Consider the following 25,506-nt stretch of genomic DNA (forward strand, 5'->3'; position numbering starts at 1 on the left):
CTTGGGATGGCAGCACCCATTGCTGCACTTGTGGCTGCATGGGATGCTGATGGGCCGGTGCTTCATGAACCCCATTCCCCCTTGGCAGCCTGGACAGGCCCTGTTTGCCGTCTGGGAGTGATCATCGTCCTCGGGGCATGTTGGGCAGCAGTGTATAAGTACTCCCAGCGGGGCAGTGACCCCTGGAGCCAGGGCTGACATGTGGGTCCCCACTGCCCTATGGGTCTGGCACAGGCTGGAGCCAGCTTTCCTTCCCACACCTCTTCTCCAATGCATGGCCAAGGCCTCAGAGGCTGCCAGGAAAGCCTGGTCTGCAGCACTGCAAGGTCCTCAGGCTGCAGCAGCAGTGGTGCAGCCCCTTCCTCAGCCACGGGCTCCCTCCTTGCCAAGGAGCGGGGCAGGCTGGGGTGGCCTCCACCACTCCAGGGTGGGCTGAAGGATGCTTGTCCAGAGCAAGGTGCAGGTGATGGAGCATGGCTTCAGGATTGTCCAGAAAGGGGTCTGGGGACAGCAGAAGGGCTGTGAGCAGGGGCACACACGCAGTTCTCGGCTGCCTGGGACCTGGCTGGTTTCAGCACTGACTTTGCGAATGTGTCAAACTTTTTATTCTGCTCTTTTGAGTCTATTGCAAAAACAAAACAAAACAAAACAAACAAACAAAAAAAAAAAAAAAAAGAAAAAAGAAAAAATGAAAAAAAATCCACCCTTGCCCCAGGTGGCTCAGGGGGGAAAAAAACCTTTGTACAGCTTCTCTCGGTTACTGAAGTAAAACTCGCTCTTCACTTCTTGTGTGTGCTGTGGTTTCTTCCCCACAGTTGGGAATAGCCCTGGCACAGAGGGATACTGAGAAGGGGCTGGCAGCTGTCTCCTTGCTGCCAGACTCCCAGACCGAGGCAGAGTTCAGCAGGCTTAGTGCCCACTGACTCACGGCTGGGGCTGGAGAGAGGGAGGGCAAAGGCTAATGGAAACTGTGTATTTTTATTTAGAAGAGGGACCATTAAATAAGAGCAGAAAGGGGCAGGAGCCGGCTGCGTCCCATCCCCCTCAGTCCATGCAGCCAGGACCCCAAGTCCAGAAGGCACTTGTGTGGGCAAGGCAGAGGGCAGTGTGTGGGCACAAGGGCTACTGGCTCCTCAGTGCACCTGTGGCTGCTGGCTGGGGGGCAGCTCACCCCCCGGCTTCAAGGCCAACGTGGGCTCCTGCTCCTCCTCCACCGACTCACTGCCGTAGGCACTGTCTTCCTTCAGCTCTGCAAAGGAATTCCCAGGTGCTCTTAGCGATGGGGCGTCAGGGGGGTAGCAGAGACACCCTCTGCCTGCCCAGCCCATGCTCTCTGTACCTGTGCTTTGCAGCTTCTCCAGTGCCTCAGTTTTGTGGAGCATCCTCACGGCATTGTGGAGCCCCATAGAGTCCAATGCCTCCAGCAGTCCCCCCAGGCTGCCACCTGCCAGCTGTGGAGAGAGGGCTCTGAGTGGGGCCAATGGCTGGGCAGGCAGGCGGGACAGGGGCACCTCAGCCAGGCACTGACCTCGTAACTGCGCAGGAGGCTGACGCTGGGTGAGGGGGTGTCCTTGTAGGTCTCCACGAGGCTGCAGAGCCCCAGGCGCTTGGCCAGCTCAATCCAGTCTGACCCACTGCAGTCCTGGTTCAGCAGCTGCTCCAGCCCCTGCAGTGCCTCACTGTCCAGTGACAGGACCTTCCCTGCACAGGAGAGGTGCCTCCATCTCATGCTGCCCATCCTTGCCCCCAGGAGGGTGCTGCCCTGCCTGTGTGAGGTGCTTTCGGGAGGAAAAGGGCTACTCACCTGGCTGGGGAGCGGTAGGCAGCTCCGCCTTGGGCCCCTGCTGGGAGGCCTGCAGCAGTATCTCCCGCACCTGCAGACAGACACACAGATGTCAGCATCCCATAAAGCACTGCCCAGATCCCCCATCACCTCCTCATGCTATGGATCTCCCCAGGACACGGAGGGGCACCAGCATCCTCACAGGAGCATCTCCTGGAGCTCGGCCCCATCCATGCCATGGCCCACACAGAAATGCTCCCTGGGAGCTTGTCCCGTGGCGTCACACACCTTCTGGCTCCGAGTCAGGTCCAGGGATGTGTGGCAGCGGCGCTGCCTGTGCCCTGCCTGCCAGTGCCCCTGTATGGGGAGCTTGGGGTTGGTGCTGTGCTCTGCAGCCAGGGCTGGCTCCCCCAGCTCCATGGCCAGCTCCTGCTCCTCAGGGTCAGTGTCTGTGTCGCTGCTGGCCTCCGATGAGGATAGGCTCATGGGCTCGTCATTCTCACACAGAACATCTGCCCCTGTTAGGGAAGGGTGGAATGAGCCCCCAGAAGAGAAGGTGGGCCTAGGGGTCTGCCCTGTGCCTGGCACCCCTCAGCACAGGCAGCCAGGGCTATGGAGAGGGAAGGGAAAAGAGAAAGGGCAGTGCCTTACCAGCTTTGAGGAGCAGTTTGGTGAGGGTAGGGGAGCCCAGGCCAGCAGCCAGGTGCAGAGGGGTGTTCCCGGCGAAAGTCCGGCTGTTGACATCTGCTCCCAGCTAACAAGAAAGGTGAGAGGCCATGATGATGGGCTGCCTAGGCACTTCTCCTCCTACATTCTGTTACCTGAAGACCTCAGGGGAGCCCCCACTTCTGCCAGGGCCCTGTAGGAGCTGCACCCCATCAGCCCACAGCCGCCACCACACAAGCCGCCCCACACCTTTTTCACCAGGTGGGTAGCCATGTTCAGGTTCTCCATCTCCACAGCCAGGTGCAGTGGGGTCCTCCCGCTTTGCCTCTCCGCTGCATTCACATCTGCTCCCGTCCTGACCAGCAGGTCCAGGCAGGCCAAACTCTTTGCCTTCACAGCCAAGTGCACAGGCAGGAGGCCTGAAAGATGGGGAGAGACTCAGAAGCTTTCTTGCAAAGCCCATGATGGCACCGATGGTGCTGCTCATCGTCCTTCAACCCCACTCACCATGGAAATTGGGCAGGCGGAGCAGGTAAGGGGCAGCCGAGCCCAGGTGGGCCAGCAGTGTCTTCAGCATCTCTTCATCGCCAGCCTGGAGCGCCAGGTGCAGCAGGGAATTGCCGTAGCGGTCCAGCAAGGTTGGGTCAGCGCGGGCTTGCAGCAGGAGCTGGACCACTTGGGGCTGCTTGGTGATGACTGCCAGATGCAGCGGCGTCTGCAGGACAGCAGCACACCCTCAGCAGCGCTCACAAGAGGAGCCAAGTCCTGCACCATCGTTCTCTCCACTGTGGCTGCACCTTGCTCAGATCTGCAGCCTCCCCTCAGCAGGAGCAGCAACAGGAGCCTCCAGGGTTGGGAAACAGGAGTGAGGAACTACTCCCAGGTAGAGGAGAATTGGCTGCTCTGCAAAACGTACCTGTTGCAGGTTATTAGAGATGTTGATGATCTGCTGGCTGGGGATGCTAACGATGACCTCGATCAGCTGCTTGATCACAGCTGTCTGCTCATGGATAATAGCGAGGTGCAAAGGCCTGAAAAGAGAGTGGAGTGGTCCCTAGCTCAGCTCCATGCTTCTCCAGGTACTCCCTGCCACACCCAGAGCCCCCATAATGGCTCTAACGCCCAACAAGGCCCCCACGCTCTCCCTCCAAATCCTTTGTGTGCTCACGTGTCTCCATTCTCGTCCTGTGATGCGGCCAGGTGCCTCTGGACTGCCAGCAGCATACGGGGGTCGGCAGTGACCGAGTAGTCGAGCAGGGCATGGGCATTGCGACGGGCTAGTGCCAGCATCCAGAGCTGGTACAGCTGGGCTGGGGGGCAAAGCAGGATGTCACCTCCAGGAGCAGCAGCCCCATCCATCCACCCTCCTGTATCCCCCAGGAGTGGAGAGCAGCACCCCAAAAGGCCCCCAACCCATGCCTCCTCTCCTGAGTGATGTGCCCCAGTCCCCCCTCAAGCTCAGCCCCTCCTACCATGCTTCTGCAGCTCCTTGCAGTACGTGCTCTCTGTGGGTGCCTGCCTGTCGCTCCCGGGCCCCTCTGCCTCAGGGCCCTTCATCTGCACACCCCCCTGGTAGCTCCCCACAGGGTGGGGTCCAGGTGAGTAGATGCTGTTGTAGGGCAGCCCAGGAGAGTAGGGGAAGCTGAGGTTGCCACCTGCAGAGCAAGCAGGAGGACAAGTGAGCAGAGGGGAGCAGCAAGCCCCAAGGGTCAGGCCTTAGCCACCCAGGCAGGGAGGGGGAAAAGGCATCCCCACTCACCTCCTCCAGAGCCAAAGCCTCCGGCACCCCCACCAGCACCCCCCATGTGTGAGCCCCCACCAAAGTGCTGGGGAAACTGAGGCAGGACTTTCTTGCGCTTCCTCTCCACTTCTTCCTTGTCTGCAGGGAGAGAGGGGCAGCGAGGTGAGGGGCAGACCAGGTGGCAGGAGACATGCTAGCATGCCTGGGGGGTGCTCACCTTCCACCACCGGGTAGTAGGTGAACTGCTTGGAGTCGCTCACGTCTCCTCCCCGTTTCCGCTTCAGCTGCAGGAAGACGGTGACAGGACGGTCGATCTTGGGCTTGTGGTAGGGGGGTGTGCGGAAGACAATGGCATACTGTGGGCAGGACACATGGATATGAGGTCCTGCTCATCCTTGAAGCTGGGGACAGGGCACCTGTACCCCACAGGGCACCTGTCTACCTCGGAGCACAGCAGGACACTCCCTGTCTCCCCTGTACCTGTTTGTGCACATCTGTGGGGGAAAAGTCCCCAAAAGCCTGCCAGCCGTTCTCGTCATCCTCGTAGAAACGCACCTCGATGTCATCTGGGGAGAGAAGGGAGCTGGCAGCGCCTGTCTCCTTGCCCCAGTCAGGCTCCAGGAACACAGACCCCTGGCCACCCAGGGGCCTTAGATCTCTCCTGCCACAGCCCCTCCAGAAGGTTTCGGCTGGAGGCAATGGCTTTTACCTTTCTGAACTTTATCACACAGCAAGTAGACTTCGTCCCCTCCCCGCACGGAGCCTGCTGTCTTATCCATTCGTGAGATCTTCAGGTTGGAAGCTCCTGGGGACTCTGCAGAGCAAGAGGAGGTGTTCAGAGCCACTGTGCAGACAGAGCATCCCTCACTTCCTTACCCCACCCTGCCCCGTACCCTCCCCAGGCTGGCCCCATGCTCACTGCTGTCATGGATGGGGTCCGAGATGACAGGCTGGAGGGCCAGCGTGAAGTTCCCGCTGCTGTCACGGAGGTAGGCAGTGAAGCGCAACCGCACAATGCTCAGGTCCATCACCTTCTTCAGCTCCTTTGCCTCCAGCTCGATCTCACGCAGCTCCGCTTCTGCCAGGGCAGGGCGAGATACCGTCAGGCTGGGTGGGGGGATGGTGCTCCAGGTCCCCCCACCCACACACTCCAGCCCCATGCTAACTCCAGCTCCCCTGCTGTCACCCCGTGGGGCCAAGTTCTGCTGAGTCCCCAGGCTGCCCTCACCCGTCAGCAGATGGCTCCTGTTACGCATCTTCTGCTGCTTCAGCTTTTCCTTCATGATCTCCATCATATTCTTCTTGGTGACATGGAGCACACCCAGGTTGCTGAACCTGAAGAAGAGGGAACCGCCTGGGAACTCAGAGTGTCAGGGCTGGGAGCAACCAGCCCAAAGGGGTAGTCTCCTGCAGCTGGGAAGGAGCTGAGCAAAGCACAGAGCAGTGCCACTCAGACAGCAGTGAGTCAACATGTGTGGGGCAGAAGAGGAGCAACCACAGAGGACAGGAAAGGAGCCAGGAAACTGGGCTCCACGGGTGACAAGTCCAAAGGGCTGTCAAAGACAAAACCAGAGGGACTGAAACCAGAGGAATGGAAACAGGACCAAGCTGAGCCAGGGCTGGACATAAAAGAGCAACTGCAGTGGTTGCTGAATAACCCCATGATTCAGGCTGGCTTCAAAAGTCATCTGCAAAGCTGGGGAGCTGCAACCCAAGGACAGAAGCCCAAAATAAGGTGCATGTGCCAGAACCTAGATCTAGGCAAAATGCTCAGGGAACAGAGCTGTAACAATGAACTTGTCTAAACACACTCCTGGCCCCATCCAGCAAACCCAGCTCCAGCGTGCACTAACTCCCACCCTGTCCCCATCTCGTAAGCTGAAGGCAGCACCCACAGCCACCTCACAAAGGCAAGAGGCCACCCCGGGTCCCCTCACACATACTGAGCTGTCATGTCCTTGGGTCCCACGATCGTGACACAGTTGCCAGCCTCGTTGCACTGCTTGCCCACCAGGCTGTGGGCATGTACACGAGGAGGGTCACTGTGCGTCACCAGGTCTACCTCGATCCGGGCCATCCCTGTGTAGTTGCAGATCTGCAGGGAGAAAGGAGATAGGTATAATATACCAGGAGTTTGCAGGACTCTCCACAAATCCCCTCCCCATAGCCACCACCCCTCTTGCCACAGCCCTCTCATCCCTCCAGTGCTGTGAGACACACAGAGCTAATTATAAATTTCCTGTCCTTCCTTCAAGGCTCCCTCCCGGTGCTCGTGCACTGCTGGCTGAAGATGCTGTTCCATCCCCTCCCCAGGGCACCGCTCACCTTGACTGTGGGATAGGTCTTGCGCCCCTTCTCACTGGATGCTCCTGGCAGCCCCCCATGTGAAGGGCCCTCACAGCCGTACCGAAACCGGAAACCCCGCTGCGGAGGCAAAGAGAGGGTCAGCCAAGGGGGGCCAAAACCTGATGCCATGAGAGCAGGGGGTGACAGTTACACCCTGGGTGACATCCTTACCTGCTTTGGCTGCTCAATAATGACGAGGTAGGGACCTTCTACTGGAGAACAGAAAGGAGATGTACCGATGAGAAACATGGGATAACCAAAGTGCATGTTTCCCGCAAGGATGCTGGAGGTATGGGGACAGTACTGAAAGCAAGGTGACCCCTGTCTGTCCCATGAGGGTACTGAAGGCCCCCAGCCCCTCTGCTGTCATAGCGCAGCTGGGAGCAGCAGTCAGAGCAGCAGGGAGAGGAGGAGAAGGCCAGAGGATGCCCTGTCACATGGGGAGCAGGGGCCACGGGGAGGTCACAGCTTAAGCTGGTAGTCCCTGGTAGACTGAGCAGCAGGGCCCATCCTGGTGGCACGGGACAGGGATTCCCAGCCAGCTCACAGTGGGGCCAGTAAGGATACAGCCTGTGGTGCTGCTGGGAACTAAGAGGTGTGAGTCAGCCTGCTGGGAAAACCCATTGCAGCTGGGGACCCCTGGAAGGGCACAGCCAGAGGGGCCCTTACCCGTCTCAATCAGGGGCTCCTTCTGCTCCATCATGTGGGAACCAAAACTGAAGTCATCGTAGACAATCCCATCCAGGCACTGGGTGATGGGAGGGAAGATTCAGTGTGATGAGTGTGTTGGGGCTGGAATCCCCAGCTCCTCTGGAGAGTTGGCACAGACCCCCATCTCCCACCTTGGGCAGGTGATGGCAGTCTGGCACAGACCCCCATCAGGGCAGGAACAGATCCCCTGTCCCTCTCTGGGAAGAGGGGCGGGCAGGAGCAGACCCCTCATTGCCCATCCCTGGGGGCACCAGCAGATCCCCTTTACCCACCCTGGAGGCTGACACAGACCTCCCGTCTCCTACCCCAGAGGCAGGCACAGACCCTTCCACCCCCCACCCCAGAGGCAGGCACAGATCCCCACCTCCCACCCCACCCGTGGGGTCGGGCACTGCTCCCTGCCCAGCTACGGGACCGGGACCAGGCAGCGACACCCCCCTGGGCCGACCCGATCCGATCCGTGCCGCACTCACGGGCTGGAACTGCTCGTCCATGTCGGCGCGGGCCCGGCCGCCGGCCTGCGGGGAGAGGGGGGTTGAGCGGGTACCGGGGCTGCAGGAAGGCACCGCCGCTCCGGAAAGTCCCTAGAAACCCCGCCGAGCCGGGAAATGACGGGCCCGCGCGTCACCGCCCCGCCCCGCCGCGGCCGGGACACGGGGCACGGCCCGGGCACGGGGCACAGGGCAGGGGACACGGGGCTCGGCCGGGGCTCGGCGCGGCCCTGCACGGCCCTGCACGGCTCGGAACGCGGCCGCTCCTGCGCCCGCCGGCGGCCGCCCGGGGCAGTGGGACGAGCCGTCCCCTCGCCGCCTGGGGATTTTGGACTCGGAGCCCCGGGCGGGCTGGAAAATCCCGGAGCACGCCCGCCCGCCTCCCCCGGCCATCCTCGCCCGGGCGCTCCCTTGCAGCCCCGGAGCGCCACATGTCCCGAGTTTTCCCCCGGGAGCACGGAGGGATTTGGCCCTGCCGTCCCCGGCCGCCTGCCCCGCTACAGGCGCCGGTCCCCGCCGCGCAGCCATCGGCCCTTCCCTGGCAAGACTTGCAGTACAACACGGCTGAAACCACTCGCCCGCACCACAAAGCTCGGCAACAGCTCCTGGGTCCCCCAAGGTCCCAACACCACAACATCCCACCCCGATGATGTGCCTCCGGCCCAGGGATGTCTCCTCCAAGACCCTCTGAACTCAAACAGGAGCAGCCGTCCCAAAGCGCTGCCCCCAAGCTTGCTGGTCTCCCCCTGGCCAGGGGAAGCTCTCCAGAACTCTGCAGACCGAAGCCAACACATGGCAGTCCCCTTCCAGGCACTCAAAGGGGTGCTTTCCCTCTCCCCCAGTTTCCACTTACACGGCAGCTCCTGCATCCATCCCGCGGAGGTGGCCTGTGAGAGGCATTCGCTATCCGTGTTCCCATTCCCTCCTTCCCGCTTGGGAACATCTGCCTTCAAAGTGGAAGTGGCAGCCCCAGAGCTCCCTGTGGGAGCATATCCCACCGCCCCAGCACTCAGCACTGCATGCTCCCCACCGACCCCAAGGCACTGCCAGCAGCAGGGGCCCTTCCTTGCCGCCCACGACGCTTGCACCCTCCTACTCACCGGGGAGGAAGAGGCTGGTCTCAACAACCCGTCCAGCCCCAGCATCGCCACAGGGACTGCGAGTATCACAGACAGGGGTTCCACTGGTGTCAAGGTCTGCCTGACCACGGAAAACCACCGGTGACTTCTAGCAAAGAGGCAGGATCAGAGCAGAGCCTCCGAGCACGCTCTCTTGCTCCACATTTCTTCTCACTAACCAATGAAAAGAAGAAAAAAGGCAAAAAAGCCCCTGTATCTGACTCCACGGTGCCCTCATACCATGAATTTCTGAATCAGTGGTTGCTGCAGGTCCCGCTCAGGGGATTTTGGGTGTGTGGGAGAAGAGGGGAAGGAAGGGGATTGTTCAACTCGTGCGTGACTCATATTCTTCAGAAGCTGAACAGAATCTTTTCAAGATTTTTCAGCCACTCAAGTCCTCCAAAGGGGCTGTCCCATGACCCCAGGCCTGAGGTTTCCCCTGGCTGGCCTGCCACCTGAGCCCTGGTGAGCTCCTGCAGCCCCTGCCCTGCCAGCCCGTGGGATGCATCCCAGACAGCAATGCAGCCTGGGACATGGAGTCTGAGGACCTGCAGGTGCAGCAGAGGGTGCAAGGAGGGAGAAGGTAGAGATCTAGCACTGCAAAATGAGGCGGGACCTTCCTCCTGCCATTCTGCAGGAGCTTCAAAAGGCCTAGGAACATGGACACAACCCCCCATTGGCCTGTGGGAAGCAGCACACCCTCCCTGCTGTTGGGATCCCACCCGTCATACCGCCTGGGCAGCTTCAGCCTGCCACCACCAGCCAGCCACCCCATCTGCTGGCACAGATTTTACAGAGAGGTGAAGAAAGGGACAAACATCCTTCCTCAGTGTGCTGGGAACAGCCACCTCAAACTCTACCTGCTGAGCCCAGCTGGGGGAACCCAGGCCTGAAGATGCTGGATAAGAACAAATTGTGCCCTTTGGATAGCACAGCTCCCCTTCTCCAGTGCCATCAGCCTCATCCCCTCTTGAGGGGTTTTCACAGCACACTCATTGCTGCCCAGGATACTTCCACTTGTTGCAGCAGACAGCATGACTGGGATGTCACAGAGTTGTGCCTGCATCTCCCCAGCCTGCACAGCTCTGGCTCTCTCGGGAGGTTGCTGGCCATATCCCTGCACAGTGTGTGCTGGAGGAAGCCCACCTTGCAGCAGAGATGATGTCATCACCTGCTTCTTTGTTCCTGGAAAAGCAACCTCAGACCTACTCTCAAGGTAAGTCCTGCCTTCTGTGCCAAGCAGCCATGCCAGGACTCGGGGTTTCCCCTAGGAATGTAACACACCCAGCTTTTATCCCCCACACATCCCAGAAGGGAACCCATCTCTCCTTCCTCCATCAGTAGCATCCCCTGGTCTGTGTTACCCAGCACATCTGAGCTGGAGCATGATCTTGAACTGCAGCCTCCATTTGCTAATTCCTCCCCATCTTCACACCTTCCTAGGGCTCAGGAAGGATTCTCTGGGCATTGCTGGGAATGGGGGAAAAGAGCAGCAACCCAGACGCAAGGCACTGCTCGGCACTGCGAGGCACAGCACCAGTGCCTGGCCCCGGAGCACAGCAGTGCCACAGCACCCTTGCCAGACGGCACAGCCTCCCTTGTGCCAGCCAGACTGCTTCAATTAAGGGCCAGCTGCTGGCAAGCAGCATGAGTTAAAGCCATTCTTCCATGCCTGCAGCTCCTTGAACGTGACCTAGTAACGCAGGTGCTATTTTCTTTCCTCCCATGACAGTCGGCTGACTCGCAGAGCTGATGCCCCGCAGGCAGGAGGGAAATATACGTCAGTCTATCTGAGGCGAGAGTGTTTAGTAGCCATGGGAAAGAGTGCTCCAGAAATGCAGGAGGCAGCACGAGTGCAGCCCTGCTCCAAACTGCCCTAGTGTACAGCTGACATGTTCCAGCCACCCAGCTGGCTGCTCCTCTAACATACGATTCCCTGTGCATTTTGTTTCCCTTGGGGTCTGCTAACACCTGAAAAAGATGGCCCTAAATACCTGGCCTTGCTTTCTGCACAAATCCTGTGCTCTGCTCCATCCTAGGTGTCCCAAAAGCTACTGGCAAGGGGCTGGCAGGAGGCTGCTGAGTCTCTCCTACTGTTTACAAGGACTTTGCTCTGAGACCCTTCCTGGAAATGAGGTCCTTAATGTGCAAGCACAGCAGAGAGAAATCCCCTCTCCCTGAAAGCTGTCCAAGCCTTCTCCTCCCAACAGCCTGCCTTCGAGCACTGAAGCCATTTGTATCTCTCTGCATAAAACGCCTTTCCTCTCTTTGTGGCTATCAAGTTGGTTTTGGCAAACCCCAGCCACCCACTGATCTTCTGGTTTTCTCCTCTAGGGCCTGTAAATCAGCTCCTTTGCTGTTGTGTTACGAACCATTGCTCCAGTTGTACATCTGTGTGCCCTCAGAGAACCCCTCTCAGTGACAACCCAGCGTTTGCCATCTCTCACTCTCTCTGGTTTCCACTCTACCCACAATACCACTACCGTGTTGGCATTCACGTCTCCATTTGGGGTAGATCTTGCTGAGCCTGCGGGCGTGGATCTCTTCCCCTCGGAGCAGGCAGGAAGCCAGCCCTGCTCCAGCGCAAGCAAGGCTCAACATGCAAGAGAGAGAGCAGCGGGATAGGGCAGAACTCACTGGCAACACAGAAACAGGAAAATAAGCAACTTCCCCACCGCCAGGGAAACGGGTGTAAGCGCCAGCGCTGGGACCTGCTGCCTCCTCCCCACTCCAAGAGAGCAGCTGTCTCTCCATCCTGAATCTTCCCAACTTCCCCTACCCCAGCGAGCCCCATGGTCGGTCCAGAGGAAGCCAGGGACCGGCGTGGCTGCCGGGGCGAGAAGGAGACCCAGGAGCGGCCGAGGGCCCTTCTGCAAGGACGGGCAGCCCTGGCAAGGGAACTTTAAACCTCTGGACCGCTCAGTTCCCTTTTCCTGGGAACCCTTCTCCCGCTAGCGCAGGCAGCCCTGCCCGCTGCCGCTCGGGCGCATCCCCCCGGCACCTCCAGATACCCCCACTCCGGCCCGGCCGCTTACCTTCATCCCAGCCCCAGCCCAGCCGTCGCGCCCCGGCCGCGGTACCGGGAAAGTCCCGTCCTGACTCCGCCTCCCGGGGCTTCCCGGTCCCGGCTCCGCCCGGCGGGACAGCGGCAGGGCGGGCCGGGGGACCCCCGAGGGGACAGGCAGCTCCAGGCTGTTGCATCCCGTCGAAACCGCCCGTCCCTCTCGGGTCAGGGCACCGAGCACCGGGCTCACGGCTGTCCCCCGAGACCCGCAGGGCCACTCACCCCGTTCCCAAAGCCAGCTGCTACCGCGGCGTGGAAGGACCATCTGCCTCGCCCATGGCTGATTTTCACTTTTATTATTGTAAATTCACTGTTGTCTTTATATATTTTTTTAAAAAATATATTAGATATAAAAGTCAGAAATGCTCCTCTTTGAACTACATATACTGGTGGATTTACAGGCCGGTTTGGAAAGGTGGGCAAATAGGCAAGCCCAACCTGATCAATGCGCACAGCAGCAGCAGCAAATGCCCCTCTCCAGGGACAAGGGAAAATTTATATATATATATATATGGGTATATATATATATATATATATATATACATGTTTTTAGATCTATATACACACACCACACACACACACAGAGCACTCATACCCCTCAACACCCCACCCCCCTGCCCAGGACACCCCAGGCTGCAGCCTGAGGATGCTGGGACTGAGCAGGATGGGCTCCCACCAGGCAGGTGCTGGCCAAGGCACCAGCGGACGGATTTGGGAGTCCCAGCAGAACAGGGCATGTGTTTATCTGTTCCTACAGAAGTGCCTCCCCTTTCTATGCCTGTGCTCCCTGGGTGGGAGAGCTGGTGGCCGCCCACCCCGGACTGGGACACTCCCTCACGGGACAGCTTCGGTTTGCAGCGGTACAGGGGGGCAAATCTGCTGCTCTGCAGGCACAGTGTCTTGGTATGATGGTAAATTCAGACTCACTTCCCAAATTAGCTGGGAGCACGGGAATGCCATGACCCAGGAGGTGAAACCTGCCTCAGCAATTCTCAAAGCTGAAAAAAATGACAGAAAAGTCATCAACTGAAGGCAAGGAAGGCCCTGAGCAGCAAGAGCTCGAGGGGCCAGCAAGGCCAGCTAGGGCTGCTGGTGTCATCCTGTGGCAGTGTGAGGCACTGCCTCCACCCAGGAAGCCAGGCAGGGAGAGACCCCCTGCTGCCGTTCTCACTGGGGGTGCAGACAGACCGGCACTGCCATAACTTCCCAAGGAAGGGAAAAGGCACTCTGGGTTTTTGGCTCCTCTGACAGTCATACTTGGCAGGCTTGCTCTGCTGAACCTTCCCTGTGGAGGAGGGAAGAACAGAGATCTCCCTCCCTCCCAGCATACCAGGCTTGTGTGGTGAGGGAAGAGTGAGCCCCCTGTTCCTGCACATCGCTTACAGAAGGGGGCCTCTGTATGATTGCCTGCAGCAGCCCCTGACTCAGACAAGGCTACCCCAGAGGCTCCAGGGCAGATCCTGGCTCTGTTAATAGCACCAGGTTGGCATCCCTGCACCCCAACAGTGCCCCCAAATCCTGTGGGCAGAGAGGGAGCAGCTCCTGCAGGGGCACCAGCTACCAGAGGAGTCCTGGACACAGCTCCTGCCAAGAGTGGAGGGCACCGCATGCCCACACATACACACACACACACACACACACACACAGAAGCACCCCAAGGCAGCTGGGGTCTCAGAGACATTCAAGGTGGGGAGTTACTGTCAGAGCCCAGTTTGGGAGTCTCCACTGTGAGCTGCCTCCTGTGGGGGTCAGGCCATAGCCAAGCCCTCCACGTGGCTGTGGATGTGGGCCGTGCTGGACACGCTGCTCTCGTCTTTGTAGCTTTTGGGAGCCCGGCTGGCTTTCAGCAGGACCAGGAAGGTGTCTGTGGAGATGGCCCCAAACTCAAAGGTGAATGTGCCGTAGAAGACCAGGACATCGATGATGAACATCCACTCACACAGTGCAGCCACGTGCTGCAGCACAAAGCTCTCCTGGATGAAGAACACACCGCCTGAGGGTATCTCAGTCAAGGAAAGCACAGATGGACACCAACCACCTCATGGAGGACCATGTCCCACTGCCACCGCATGCTGGGGTGGCCGTGAGTACCCACCCTTGCAGGAAATGCACCGCCACTCCTAAAACCCAGAAACCCAGCAGCACAAGGGCCCTAGCACGGGTGAGGCGGTGGCACACATGCCCAAACTAGCCTCAGTAAATCATGGGACTGATGCCAGGCTGGGATTTTCTGAAAAGGCCAAGGCAGGAGGAACTCAGGCTGCACTTCTCAGTGCAAGCCAGGTGCCCAGATGCCTCACCCTCCCCACACCCCTTGTCTCTTCCTCAAGCCAGGCTGACACTCCCCATCCTCCTGCAGGATGCCATCAAAGATGATCAGCACTCCATGCCCTAGGTAATGGGGTTTGGGCTGCTCATCCCAGCCCTGCAGCACCTCCTGTCCCTCTGTGCTGCAGGCTGGCCCATGCCAGGGAAGGGGCCTGCTCCTGCTTCTCCACGTCCTACTGCTGCCAGAGTTTCTTTATCCTTCTCTCATCCTCACCAAGGATCTCTAGGGAAATTTACTGCCAGAGCCACTGTGGGTTAGGGGAGAAGGCATCCCCCAACCCTCCAGGTGAAGCCTCCAGCAGTATGGTGCCTTCTGCCAGTGCGACCAAGATCTGTGAGAGCTGCAGAGGCAGGGACCTGACCTGTACAGTGTAGAGCCCTCTGCTCACTCCCCCCATCCCATCAGGAGAGATCCCAGCCCTTTCCCCACACTGTCCACACCACAGCTCACTGCTTTTCCACTGCTAGTCCCCAGTCCTTACAGAGCAGGATGGCCACAGCAGATGGGCACCAATCCTGTCTCCCTTGTCCTTACGTGCCCTTCCTGTCCCTCCCAGCTGGCATGGCCCTGCGGCACTCCTACCCTTCCCAGCTCCCTGCCTGATTCCCAGCCTGCCTGCCTGCTGCTGTGACAGAGCGGGACTCTCTGATATGTGCCAGGCCTGCCAGCACCCCCCAGTCTCCTCTTTGTGCTGCTCACCTCAGCCAGACCCCAGCCAGCCTCTTTGGGACCCACGGACACTGGATGTTTTTTCCCCTTCCTGCCCAATAACCACCACCTTGTTTCCCAATTTATCCCCACCCTCAGTCCCAAACAAGCTCCTGGCTCCTTGGCTACACACTCAGGACCATTCTTCGAGCCCCAGTTCACCTGACACCGTGCCCTCCCTCCCTGCTATGGTGTTTGCAAACCCCAGTGCCTGCTCACCAAGCCCTGCCTCATCCTCATGGGCAGGTTGGCTTATGGGTGCCAGAGAGCCCTGTCTGGCAGAGGTGTTGCCATGCGCCCACCCAGCACCTGCACAGAGCACTTTTGTATTCAGCTTTGGTCATACAGGTAACCCAGACACTTTGCTCAACATACCTTTGTCTCATGAAAAAACCCCATCAGTTAACCAGCCCTGGCTTATGTGGAACTGGAGCCTGCAGTGGTGGCTGGGCTGCAGCAGCCAGGGCAGGGCTGGTTTGGGGCATCCCAGCACCCCAAGAAATGCCCACCAGCATCCCTTCCCCTCCTCAGCCCCTTCCCAGCCCTGAGACTGCTGCTCATCCAGCCTATACCTGCAGAGAGCTACCCACCCTCAGTCCCCTGCCCAGCCCCTCTCCTGGCACCATGCCTCACTGCCAGAGAAAAGGATGGAGAACACGGGGTGCATAACCCACCATGAGAAACACCTTTCACCAGCCCATCCCCAAACTTCTTCCCACACCTTCAGGATACTGAAGACGAGGGTGACAAAGGCCACAGTGGTGAGGATGCTTCGTAAGTGGCCAGTCCAGTACTGCCCTCGGGTTTTGGCCATGCGGTACGTGAGGATGGACTGCAGGAGCAGGAACAGCATGCTGGTGGGAAAGGCCACCCCTGCCCCAATGTAGTGCAGCACCTTGGCATGATCCACCTGTGGGGAAGAGACCATCAGTGCCGGCACCCTGGGACACTCCCTGGCACAGCACGGCTCTGCTCCAGGGGTTGGGCTCCTGCCCAGGTAGGGGTGCAGGCAGTGCCAGGAGCAAGTCCAGGCGGCTCAACCTGTGCCTGACTCCTGGCTGAAGAGCAGATTTGTACCCAGTATCTGCTGCTGGGATCTCAAAGCACTTTGTTTCTTTCATCTGTGGGCCAGCAGCCCTGCTGTGCCCAGGGGCAGGGGCTGCCCTCTGCCCTGAGAGGCATCTGGGGCCACCTGCACTGCCCCCCGCGAGGGTCACAGCCCAGTGCTGCTGAGCCACAGCTGGGGCACGAGGGGGATCGGGGCCAGCAAGCCTCTCCTGTGGCTGGCACCGGCAGCAGCCTCCTGCCAAGCAGGAGGGACTGGCTGCCGCAGGCAGCGGGCAGGCAGCTGCCGGGAGGCCGGTGCCTGGCAGCGCAGGCAGAGGCTGAGTGCTGCTGTGTGCTGCCAAGCCTGGGCTCACTTTGGTCATTGCCAGCACAGACTCTGTCCCGACAGTTACCTGGCATCACCCCTGAACAGGAGCATCAGCAGCTTGGCACGGTCCTCAGCCCGACTGGCATGTCCCTGGCCCTGCACGTGCCCATGGAGGGGACAGACCTTGCAGAGGGTCTCAGGTAAGGGTTAAACCAAACCCAGCAGCTTAATCTGGACCTGAACTATGAACACACTAGCAAAGAGGACTCCCAGCACTCTGGGAAGCACAGCGCTAACCCAGCAGAGCGGAAGGATTGCACAGACAGAAACCACCACCAAACCACCCCAAACCCTACCCTGCTGAGCACTGCCACTGCCCTGCTCCAGCCAAGGCCCTCTCCCACCCTCCTGCCCATGGGGACTCCCAAGAAGATGCTTTACCTGGAAATTGCCAACCATGGTGAGGCCGGCAGCGCAGACCCAGCCAGTGGCCAGCCCCAGGGTGTTGAGGAGGGATGGCCCCAGGCGCTCCAGGATGTGGGCGTAGCGCAGCAGTCCCACCAGGATGACTGCAGGAGGGAGACACAGCCCCATCACATGCTGCTGCCTGCGGCCTCCCTCATCCCATTCCTGCCCCGTGCTGGGGGTTTGTGCTGCAGGGCAGCCCACTCCAGCCCCACTCCCCTGGCAGCCAGCACTTACCCATGAAGGAGCCCAGGCTGCAGATGAGGCTGAAGAAGCAGCTCTCGGGAGGCAGGGTGCCACATTTGCTGTGGGGACAAAGCAAGACCCAGGGAGCCCTCAGACAGGGAGCACTTGGCTGTGCGCTTGCTCCCCCCTCCCCAAAACACTCTCCTGGGTTGTCCTGGAGGGGTCCCAGAGCGGCTCTGCCCTGTGCTCCCACCCTGCAGCCGCTCACCTGACGAGGGGGATGTGATCCAGAGTGCAGCAGGAGCTGGGGCCGTCCATGTCACACGACTGATTGTAATTCCTGCCGGCAGCAAAAGGACAGGTTAGGAGAGCAGAGATGCTGCCTGGGACCCTCCTGTCTCCTGCCCACTAACCCTGCAAGGGCATCAGAGCTGCTCCCCAGTGAGCACAGCTCGACCCCAGGGATGTGCCCGCATCCTGTGTCAAGCCCCTCCAGGGAGCAACCACTGCCCAACAGGGTCCTCTGGTAGCATCACATCTGGGCTTCCACAGCCTATCCCCTGCCTCTGGCTTTGCTGTCCACCCGGAGCCCCTGTCTGTGAGGGAGAAGCCATGGTGGGGCAGAGGGCTGCACACCCTGTTGAGTGCACAGGCCAGGGTGCTGGGCTCAGGGGCTTCTGGTGGGAGCATCCACCTGCAAGCACCATCACACATCCCTAGGGTGGGAGCTGCTGCTGAAGCTGGGCATGCAGTTACCAACAGCTCCAGGTTTGCAGGGGCCAAGTAAGAACACTGAGCTGTGTGGGGAAATGCACAAGCACTCCTGGGACCCGTACCAGGTGCCACCCGTACCAGGGAGGGAGAGAGTGACCTGTGAGGAGCTGGGAGGTGTTGCCTGAGGGAGGACATGACCAAAGCCAGCTGCCCGACACACCAGGAGGGCATCCCCCCAGAGGCCTGTTAGCAGCCCCCAGTACTGCCAGGCTGGGGCAGGGCTCTGGTGCCCCCACCCACTGCAGCTCCCTGGGAGTGTCTCCTGCGCCCACAGACCCCGTGAACATGGGGACCCTGAGCTCTTTATCAGCCTGAGACACCTTCCTGTACCACAACTGCTGCCTGCAACCCTGACCAAATTCCCACCATGGGTGTACATGCCCCCTCACCCTCACAGCTCTCCCAGGAGCTGGCACACACTCGGAAGTTTTTTGGGTGCCCCTTTGCAGCAGCATCACCCAGGCATCCAGCACCTCTACCTGGAATGGCTGAGTAGGACTCCCTCCTCACACCACAGGCAGGGAGCCCAAAGTCCTGTGTTCCAAAGGGCCCCTTCAGACACCTCCAGCCCAGTGGTGGAGATGGGAGCTGTGGGGGACCAGCCCTTCCCTATCCCTGTCCCAGCCTGACTATCCACCACCTCCGGCCATGCAGCAAGCGCACGGTTAAAAAATCCTTTCTGGAAAGGGCTGGGCTGGGCTCTGATGTTTTTTCAGTCTCCTCAGTTTACTGGTGGCTTTGTTTTCCAACCACTAAACCCAGGCAAGGCGTGGAGCCCCACGGCCTCCTCAAATGCTGCTCTTGGGGCCATGTTTGGTTTGGGAGGATTTTTTTTATTATTATTTTGTTTAAAGAGAGCAGCCTGAGGCCGGGAAGCATTATTCATCATTAAGGGCTGGCTGTGTGGCGGAGACAACCCGACACACACATTCTTCCCAGGGCAGAATCAGCCATCAGGCAGGAAATGGCAGCAGGTTTTTTTTTTTTTCCCTTCTTCAAACACTCTAGTAAGAATTAAACTAACATGGATCTCTCTGGGCAGATTTTTAAGGCGACACAGCAAGCCAAAAACCCTGCAGAAGTTGCCAAGAGACCAAACAGGGTTTCTTTTCCCAGTCCCTGCCTTCTCCACGCCTAGTCCCCCGTCTGGGGGAGCTGCAGGCAGCTCTGCTCATGGGGTGTCCAGGCACCGCGGGGCCATCCCATCCCCCTGGCACTGCCAGATTTAGCCTCAAGCAAGCAAGTCGCAACCTTTTCCATGGAGACACACGGCCCTCTGTAATTCCCTGACCACTTATTTTCATACTTTCTCCACGCTGTGTTTTTTCAATGGCCTCCTTCTCTCTGCCTGGTTTGCAGCAGGGCTGGACTGTTCACCGGAGCAGCTGTAACCGCATGCGAGCCTGGGCAGGGGAGAGAGGGCAGTCCAACCCTGACAGTAGCTAGTCTCCCCAAAGCAGTTCTGCTCCTGAAAGCTACTTGTGGGCCGGACAGGAGGTACATGCCCTGGGGCATTTGCACCCCATTGCTGTCACCAACATGTCTGCTGAGGGTGAAGGTGGCTCTGAGTCATTTTTAATGCTCCCACCTCTCCTGTCATCCCCAGCCCCATCCCCGGGTCAGTCTGATCCCCAACCCCCCTTTCAGCACAGGGATGGTGCAGGGGGTAGCTCAACTACCCAGTGGTCTGGCACAGAGTGGCACAGTTCAAGTGGGACAGGTCTGGAGGGGACCCGGCATTACAAAGCCTTTAACTGAGCCAGTGTGTGCTAAAGAGCCCCTGCCTCCCCTCAGGCCTTACCAGTTGTGGACAGGGCAGATGTGGTTGTTGGAGAGTGCCATGGCATATCTGGGGGAGAGACAACAACAGGGTTACTGCAGCCACCTGCCTCCCTACACCCCTGTTCTCTGCCAGCACCCGGACCAGCCCCAGGGACCAGCTGAGGGAGCAGAGGATAAAAGTCCTCACTGCCTGGCAGGGCCAGAACTCATCCTACAGCACCTCCCAGCTTTACAAAGCAGGGAAAAGGAAAACAAGTGCATGAGCCCAGCACACGCTCTGTGGAGCTCCTGCTGCTGGGAGCAGGTCCCCCTGCCTTGTACCCCCATCCCTGCCAAGAGCCACCTCCTGCTCCAGCTCAGTGCAGATGCTTCTGTGGGGCCTCTTCCCCTTCATGCTGCTGTCTCTTAGGGACTGCTCCGCCACGGAGCCCCCGCCCTGGTACTGGGGCTCTCCACCAGCCCACAGCTGTGCCAGCTGTCACCTGATGGCTCTGCTGTGTTTCCCCCAGCTCCTGGCTGGCTAGTGCTGGAGCTGTAAACAGTCTGGATAAGAAGCTGGTGCATTGGCAGGGCATTTCGAGCAGATCAGCTCCATCAAGCGCTTCACTGTGGAGTCACCCCTGCATCTCAGTCAGCATAACAAGGGGCTCATGAAACACATCCGGCTTCACCCCAGGGGTGTGCAGCCCTGTGGCTGCCCCAGCCATCAAGGAGCCCTCCTGCCCAGCAGCCACAGCAGCAGATGGCACCATGCTGTTCAGATCACAGCCATAAAGAGCTCAGGTTAAAAACAAGCCCCGACACCAATACGAAAACCCCTATCCTGCCCGAGCTGGCCACATAAAGCTGGGTTGCAAAAAGGGTGTTCCCACAAGAGAGGCAAAGAGCAGGACAGCTGGGAGGATCCAAGGGGCAGCACCCTCCAGCAGATCCCTCACCCAGCTACTTCCCAGATCTCGCCCAAGCACTCAGTACTCATCCCAGACCTCCATACCCTCCTGGAAGGGGGCAATTAGCCAACAGAAGCACAAACAGCACTGTCCTCTCCCAGAGGGATGTGCCCCTGCCTACCCTGTTCCCTCTCATGGCTCTGAATCCCAGGCATGGCTGATGGGCCCCCGCGTGGGCCACGCACTCCACAGGCAACTGCTCGACCTCTTGCTGGTACTGCACTTGTGAGGGACACAGCATCGGGGGCTGCAGGACATGTCTGGTGCCAGGAAAAGGGCCTAAGAGGGCCACTCCCAGGGCAGCTCTGGCTGTGAGGACCATAAAGCAGCTACCCCCACCAGTGCTGCTCCAGGCAGGAGGGGCATCTGCCCCCCAGGATCACTCACAGGAGACAGACAGTGCTTTACACTGTGTCCAAGGGAAAAACTTGGAGCACAAGTTCCTTGCACCAGAGTCAGCATTCGGCTTTGTTGAAGGAGGACAGGGGATACCAAAGGGGGAAACACTTGGAGGGACCTGTAGGGTTATGGGGTGCATTTGCACCCTGGAAAGTCCCACCATCAATACTGAGGTTCTCTGTGCCTTTGGGAAAAATCCCTCATCCATTGCCCATCAGTGCTAAGGCCCGAGAAGGGGACTAGTGGGGTGGACTAATGCTGCTCACCCATGGGACACAGCCTCTGCCCCCAGCACAAGGCCCTTCCATCCATGGGATGGGTGCCCATGTACTGGCCTCAGCATTGCAGGAGTTGGGCTGGTGGCACGGCTCCCAAAGCTGTTCCCGTGCCACCTGAGCATCAGCCGCACTCACGCCGGGACAGGGGCGCGCGATTCCACGGGATGTCAGGGATGTAAGGCCAGGGAGGCACACACCAGAGCTGCTGCAGGGGGCGCGGGGACCACGCAGGGCAGCTGCGCGGGTTCAGGGAGGTGTGGGAGCCAGGGAGTGTCCCGAAGTGCCCCAACTTGATGGGGGCCAGCGGCGCCCCGCAACCTCCTGCCTCGCACCATCCCACCCTGAAGTATCCTCCGGCCCCCCAGCCCGCAGCATCCCGCCCGCAGCCCGGGCGCCCCCGGCCCCGCCGCCCGTGAGAGGGGGGCTGGCGGCGGCCCCGCGGCACTCACACGATCCACATCCCGGTGATGGTGAAGGCAGGCAGCGTGACGGGCAGGATCCCCCAGGCCGGCATCCTGGAGCCGGGCATGCCCCGCCGAGCTACGGGCGAGCGGGGCCGCCGGCAGAGTCTCCCCGCTCCCTCCTGCTGCCGGGCCGCCGCCGGGCCGCGCTCCCCATGGGCGGCGGGGCCGGGGCCGGGCCGGGCTGGCGGGCGGAGCGGGGTCCGGCCGTGCGGAGCGGCGCCGGGACAGCCCAGGCCGGCCCCGCCCCGGGGCAGCGCGGGCCCCGCTCGGCGGCAGCGCAGGGCCGGGCCCGCCCCGTCCGGCGGCGCGGGGAGCGGGACGGGCCGGCGCGGCCCCGGCGCCACGTGGCGGCCGCGCTGCCGGCCCGGGGGAGGGGGGCAGCGCTGGGAAGGGGGGCCCTGGGGAAGGCAGCCGGCAGCCGGCGAGCAAGACGGCACGGAGCCTGGAACACCGGGCTCTGTGGGGCGGGCAGCCCCAGAGCGCGGTCGGCTGAGCCGTGGCGAGGGAGAGGTTCTTGTGGAGCCGAGAACAGGGCAGGCACCGCTTAGCAGCGAACAGCCCTCCCCGGAGCCGGGGCCCGGAATAGCCTTTGCCAAGGCAGCGGCAGCCGGCTTTAGGGCTGGGGGACTCGCCCCCCTTCCCCTCCAGGTGATGCTGTCGCTGCCAGAACACCAGTCCTGGACCCGCGTCCGTGAAACTGGGCTCCTCCTGAGAGGGTGGCCCAAAGGCACTGTCACAGGATGAGGTAGGAGGTACCGCGACAGGTAGGGGCCAGGCAGAGAAGACCTCGCTCGGTTAACATGGGGCTCAGCCTTCCCTCCTGAGTACAAGGCTCTGTTCGCAGCCCGACATTGACTGACCTTGTGCTCTCACTAAATGGCTACTGACACCTCGCATGCCTACACACTGGCAGCCACTGCCTGCCCACGCACTCCCGATCCGGTTAACCTGACCTCTCTGTTCCCAGACACTTCCTATAACAAGGGATTCAGCTTAGCAGCCAACCGCCAACGCTGCTGCCCAGAGAAAGTTACATTTTCTTACACGGAAAACTTGAGGAAGTATAACTTCCCTTGGCAAAGGAGCAGGGCTGTGGCAAGGTCACAGCAGCCCCATTTCCCCGTCGGGAACTCAGCAATAACCTGCCCTCATGGCTGCTTGCGGGCATGTATTTGCAAGTACCAAAACATCCTGCATAGCCAAAGGGTGTTCACACCCCTCGGGCCCGGAGTGTCTGGTGCTCACAAAGGCTACACTTTCCCACTCCTGCAGAGAGGAGCTGCCTGGGAACAGCGCCGGCCCTGGCCTGTGTGGGAGGGGACCTCTGGCTGCCCACCACCTCGCCCCGGCCAGGGTGCTGGTTACACAACCGGAGGAGCAGTACTGCACACTGGGACTTGTAGTCCTGGGGGATCTCATCTTCCTCTGCATTGACTCGCACTCCAAGCAGCCTCCTCACAGGCCCAGCGGCTCTCCTTGCTGTTCAGCCCATCAGTTCCCCGACCCTTCGGGGCAGGAGTTGCGCTCCAGAACTTTGCTCCCGAGCCGGTTGTGCTCCCAAAGCTGCCCCGTGCATTCCTGTCCACCAGCGGGCAGCAGGCCTGCCTTCCTTCTCCCGGCAGCCCCCACAGCACATGGATAGATGGCAGCGGGAACAATGCCGGCTGGTAGCATTGGCAGGGCTCGGATCACTCCCTGGCCACAGGCGAGCGGCACAAGCCCCGTCAGGCTGCCTGTCATGCAGGGGGGCCAAGACAGCAGGGTACCGGGGCTTCAGGATATGTCAGGCTCCATAAGAGAGCCTGATTCTTCCAGAGATGTTCAACAGCTGGCATTTATAGGGGTGAGGGTAACTTCTAAAAAAGCCAGCTCACTGTTGAAAGATATTCCATGGAAATCTTTCTTACAGACCAGGTCATTTGAATATGCTCAGATTCAGTTTTTAAATTGAAACTAAAAGCAACTAAAAGCTTGTGTTTCACAAGTTTCAATGCCAAATGTATGCCAGGGCTTATCATTCCATAGGGCTTCTCACACTAGGAAACTTCATACCAATGAGGAAAACTGACACATGCTAAATTCCAATACTTACTCATATTCTGTTTTAGCAGTAGAAATTCTTGGTGTAAATGGCAACAGGAGAGGTAGGTAAATCCAAACTACAGTGATGTCTGTGCAGCCTCCTCTGGAAAATAGTGAGTCAGACCCGTAAAAATGAGAAAGAAGTCTAAGACTAGAGAAAGTATATGCTGGAACAAACACGAAGGGTAGTGTGTGAACACTACTCCTCACCAACAGTCATTAGTAGTATGATTGGCTCTTATGTAATTTAAGTTACAAGTAGAGTTCAAGAAACTTATCAATAAACACGTGTATCACAGCACACACTACCTGCCAGTTGATTCTGATATTTCGGTTCAACACTTTCCCCATTCTTTCTTTCTCTGTAATATGAAACCTTGATATTGCAAAATCCAACCAACGTTCAAAGATTTTTTTTTTTTTGGTTTTCCAGTCCATTCCTATTTACAGTCTAGTAAAAAATGTTTAAAGTGCACTTCTGTCTGTCTTTCCAGTCAACATTCCTTCCATTCCAGTCCCACTTCCTGCAGTTTCCTCGTGTGGCTTTTGCTTTGTACCACAATTGTCTGAATTAAGATGTAATGCTCTCAGTAGAAACTGGGTTTGCAAACACAGTTTAAAACATACCATGTGCCCAAAACAGGTATCTGAAGGCAGCTGGCAAAACTGAGCTTTACTATCAGCTGACACCACTCCAAAAAGTCAGAAGACCACCTGGGGATCAGAGGGCAGCAGTGCTGACATCGAGGCACTTGACAATTGAGCAATGGTTTACAAAGAGTAATCATCTGAAACTTTAAGCAAGCAGAAAAACAGAGCTGTAAATAGAAGTGGAGGCTCGGAAAGAAAAGACAGAGAGGGGGCTGGATACAGAAGGGCCATGGGCAGCACAAGGACTCAAATACATGAATGAAAACATCTAAGGGCTGGAAGGACACAATCTAGAAGCAGTGGAGGGTGAGGAAGAGAAGGTTGTGGCAGCAAAAATATTCCAGGAATGGTGGAAATGGGGTGAGGGAACCAGGATTTAATAACAGGACTTTCCTAGCATGGACATTACTCTTCCATTATGCAATATTTAGACCTTTCCTCATGCAATTCAAACAAACTCCCAAGTTTTTAACCCCCTTATCAAGTCTGTAGGAGTCTCTTGGAATCCTTGTGATAGGGAAGGCATTGGTGCCTCACGCAGCTCTAAGGACAGTGTAGCACTGTGTGGATCTTGCCACAAAACAAAGTAGAAAATATCAGGAGGGAAGTGTGGTTGTCCATATCCATGGCAAGCACTAGCCCAGGATCTCTTATGCCCTCTCCAACTCCAACTCCTGTCTCTGGAAATGAGGATTTCTTCCTCATCAGAATTGCCAAAGTCAGCTGAGTTGTCACCGAGGTTATGTACTGGCTGCATGGCCAGATGCGCAGAGCACCTGGTCCTCAGCCCTGGTCTCGGCTCTCAGTCCTGGTGGTGTGTGAGCACACACCAATGTAACACCAGAAATTTTACAGCCAACATGGAACTGTCATCTTCTGCAAGAGCAATCTCGCTGCTAAAGCTCTGCTTTGTCCATGATGGGAACCACTCCTGCTTAGCCCCTTGATGGCCAATCTCCACTGCAGCCCCCTCATGAGTTGACCAGTTGTTAGGACAAGTCCCCTCGTGCTCTCCACAGACAGAGCGCTCTGTTGCAGGATCCTGGTATGTGGAACCAGGGCACAGTACCCTGACAAGTAAACTCCATTTTGCCCAAAGCTGTGAGCCACAGTTGTATGACAAAGGAGTGCAACACTGGAGCA

The 25,506-nt window shown here is 58.8% G+C and overlaps 2 protein-coding genes across 4 annotated transcripts; both read right to left on the bottom strand.

The window, feature by feature from the left end:
- Positions 1-959: 959 nt before the first annotated feature.
- On the bottom strand, positions 960-11,703 carry NFKB2 (nuclear factor kappa B subunit 2). Of its 3 annotated transcripts, none has more exons than XM_027719040.2 (23): positions 8,839-11,703; positions 7,721-7,765; positions 7,206-7,284; positions 6,708-6,748; positions 6,516-6,614; positions 6,134-6,285; positions 5,419-5,525; positions 5,110-5,268; positions 4,900-5,004; positions 4,671-4,756; positions 4,408-4,546; positions 4,209-4,328; positions 3,922-4,104; positions 3,618-3,759; positions 3,366-3,480; positions 2,957-3,164; positions 2,699-2,868; positions 2,435-2,537; positions 2,072-2,301; positions 1,805-1,874; positions 1,529-1,701; positions 1,340-1,451; positions 960-1,249 (listed from the first exon to the last, which is right to left on the bottom strand). In XM_027719040.2, the coding sequence occupies exons 1-23, from the start codon at positions 8,881-8,883 to the stop codon at positions 1,134-1,136; spliced, it is 2,799 nt and encodes a 932-aa protein (XP_027574841.1). In that variant the 5' UTR covers positions 8,884-11,703; the 3' UTR covers positions 960-1,133. The 3 variants fall into 3 exon arrangements, with proteins under 3 accessions (XP_027574841.1, XP_039233837.1, XP_039233836.1); XM_039377903.1 differs by lacking the exon at positions 8,839-11,703 and adding an exon at positions 8,592-8,658 and having other exon boundaries at positions 6,708-6,745; XM_039377902.1 differs by lacking the exon at positions 8,839-11,703 and adding an exon at positions 8,592-8,658.
- A 775-nt stretch (positions 11,704-12,478) lies between these two features.
- Positions 12,479-21,786, bottom strand: TMEM150A (transmembrane protein 150A). Its single transcript, XM_027719218.2, has 7 exons — positions 21,616-21,786; positions 19,559-19,606; positions 17,252-17,323; positions 17,035-17,102; positions 16,774-16,901; positions 15,690-15,867; positions 12,479-13,913 (listed from the first exon to the last, which is right to left on the bottom strand). Exons 1-7 carry the CDS (start codon positions 21,693-21,695, stop codon positions 13,669-13,671), a joined length of 819 nt encoding a protein of 272 aa, XP_027575019.1. The 5' UTR covers positions 21,696-21,786; the 3' UTR covers positions 12,479-13,668.
- Between the last annotated feature and the right edge of the window lie 3,720 nt (positions 21,787-25,506).

The sequence above is a fragment of the Pipra filicauda genome, unplaced genomic scaffold, assembly GCF_003945595.2.
Source record: "Pipra filicauda isolate LSUMZ 115617 unplaced genomic scaffold, ASM394559v2 scaffold96_size2947999_pilon, whole genome shotgun sequence".
Lineage (NCBI taxonomy): Eukaryota > Metazoa > Chordata > Aves > Passeriformes > Pipridae > Pipra > Pipra filicauda.

Coding starts and splice junctions, on each gene's coding strand:
- NFKB2 (XM_039377902.1), bottom strand. CDS start 8,657: ATGGGAACACGGATAGCGAATGCCTCTCACAGGCCACCTCCGCGGGAT. Junction 4,547..4,670: donor CCACAGATGTGCACAAACAG/GTACAGGGGAGA, acceptor TCCTGCCCACAG/TATGCCATTGTCTTCCGCAC. Junction 1,702..1,804: donor GCCTACCGCTCCCCAGCCAG/GTGAGTAGCCCT, acceptor TCTCCTGTGCAG/GGAAGGTCCTGTCACTGGAC.
- TMEM150A (XM_027719218.2), bottom strand. CDS start 21,695: ATGCCCGGCTCCAGGATGCCGGCCTGGGGGATCCTGCCCGTCACGCTG. Junction 19,607..21,615: donor ATCACCGGGATGTGGATCGT/GTGAGTGCCGCG, acceptor TCTCTCCCCCAG/ATATGCCATGGCACTCTCCA. Junction 13,914..15,689: donor CTTTGTCACCCTCGTCTTCA/GTATCCTGAAGG, acceptor AGATACCCTCAG/GCGGTGTGTTCTTCATCCAG.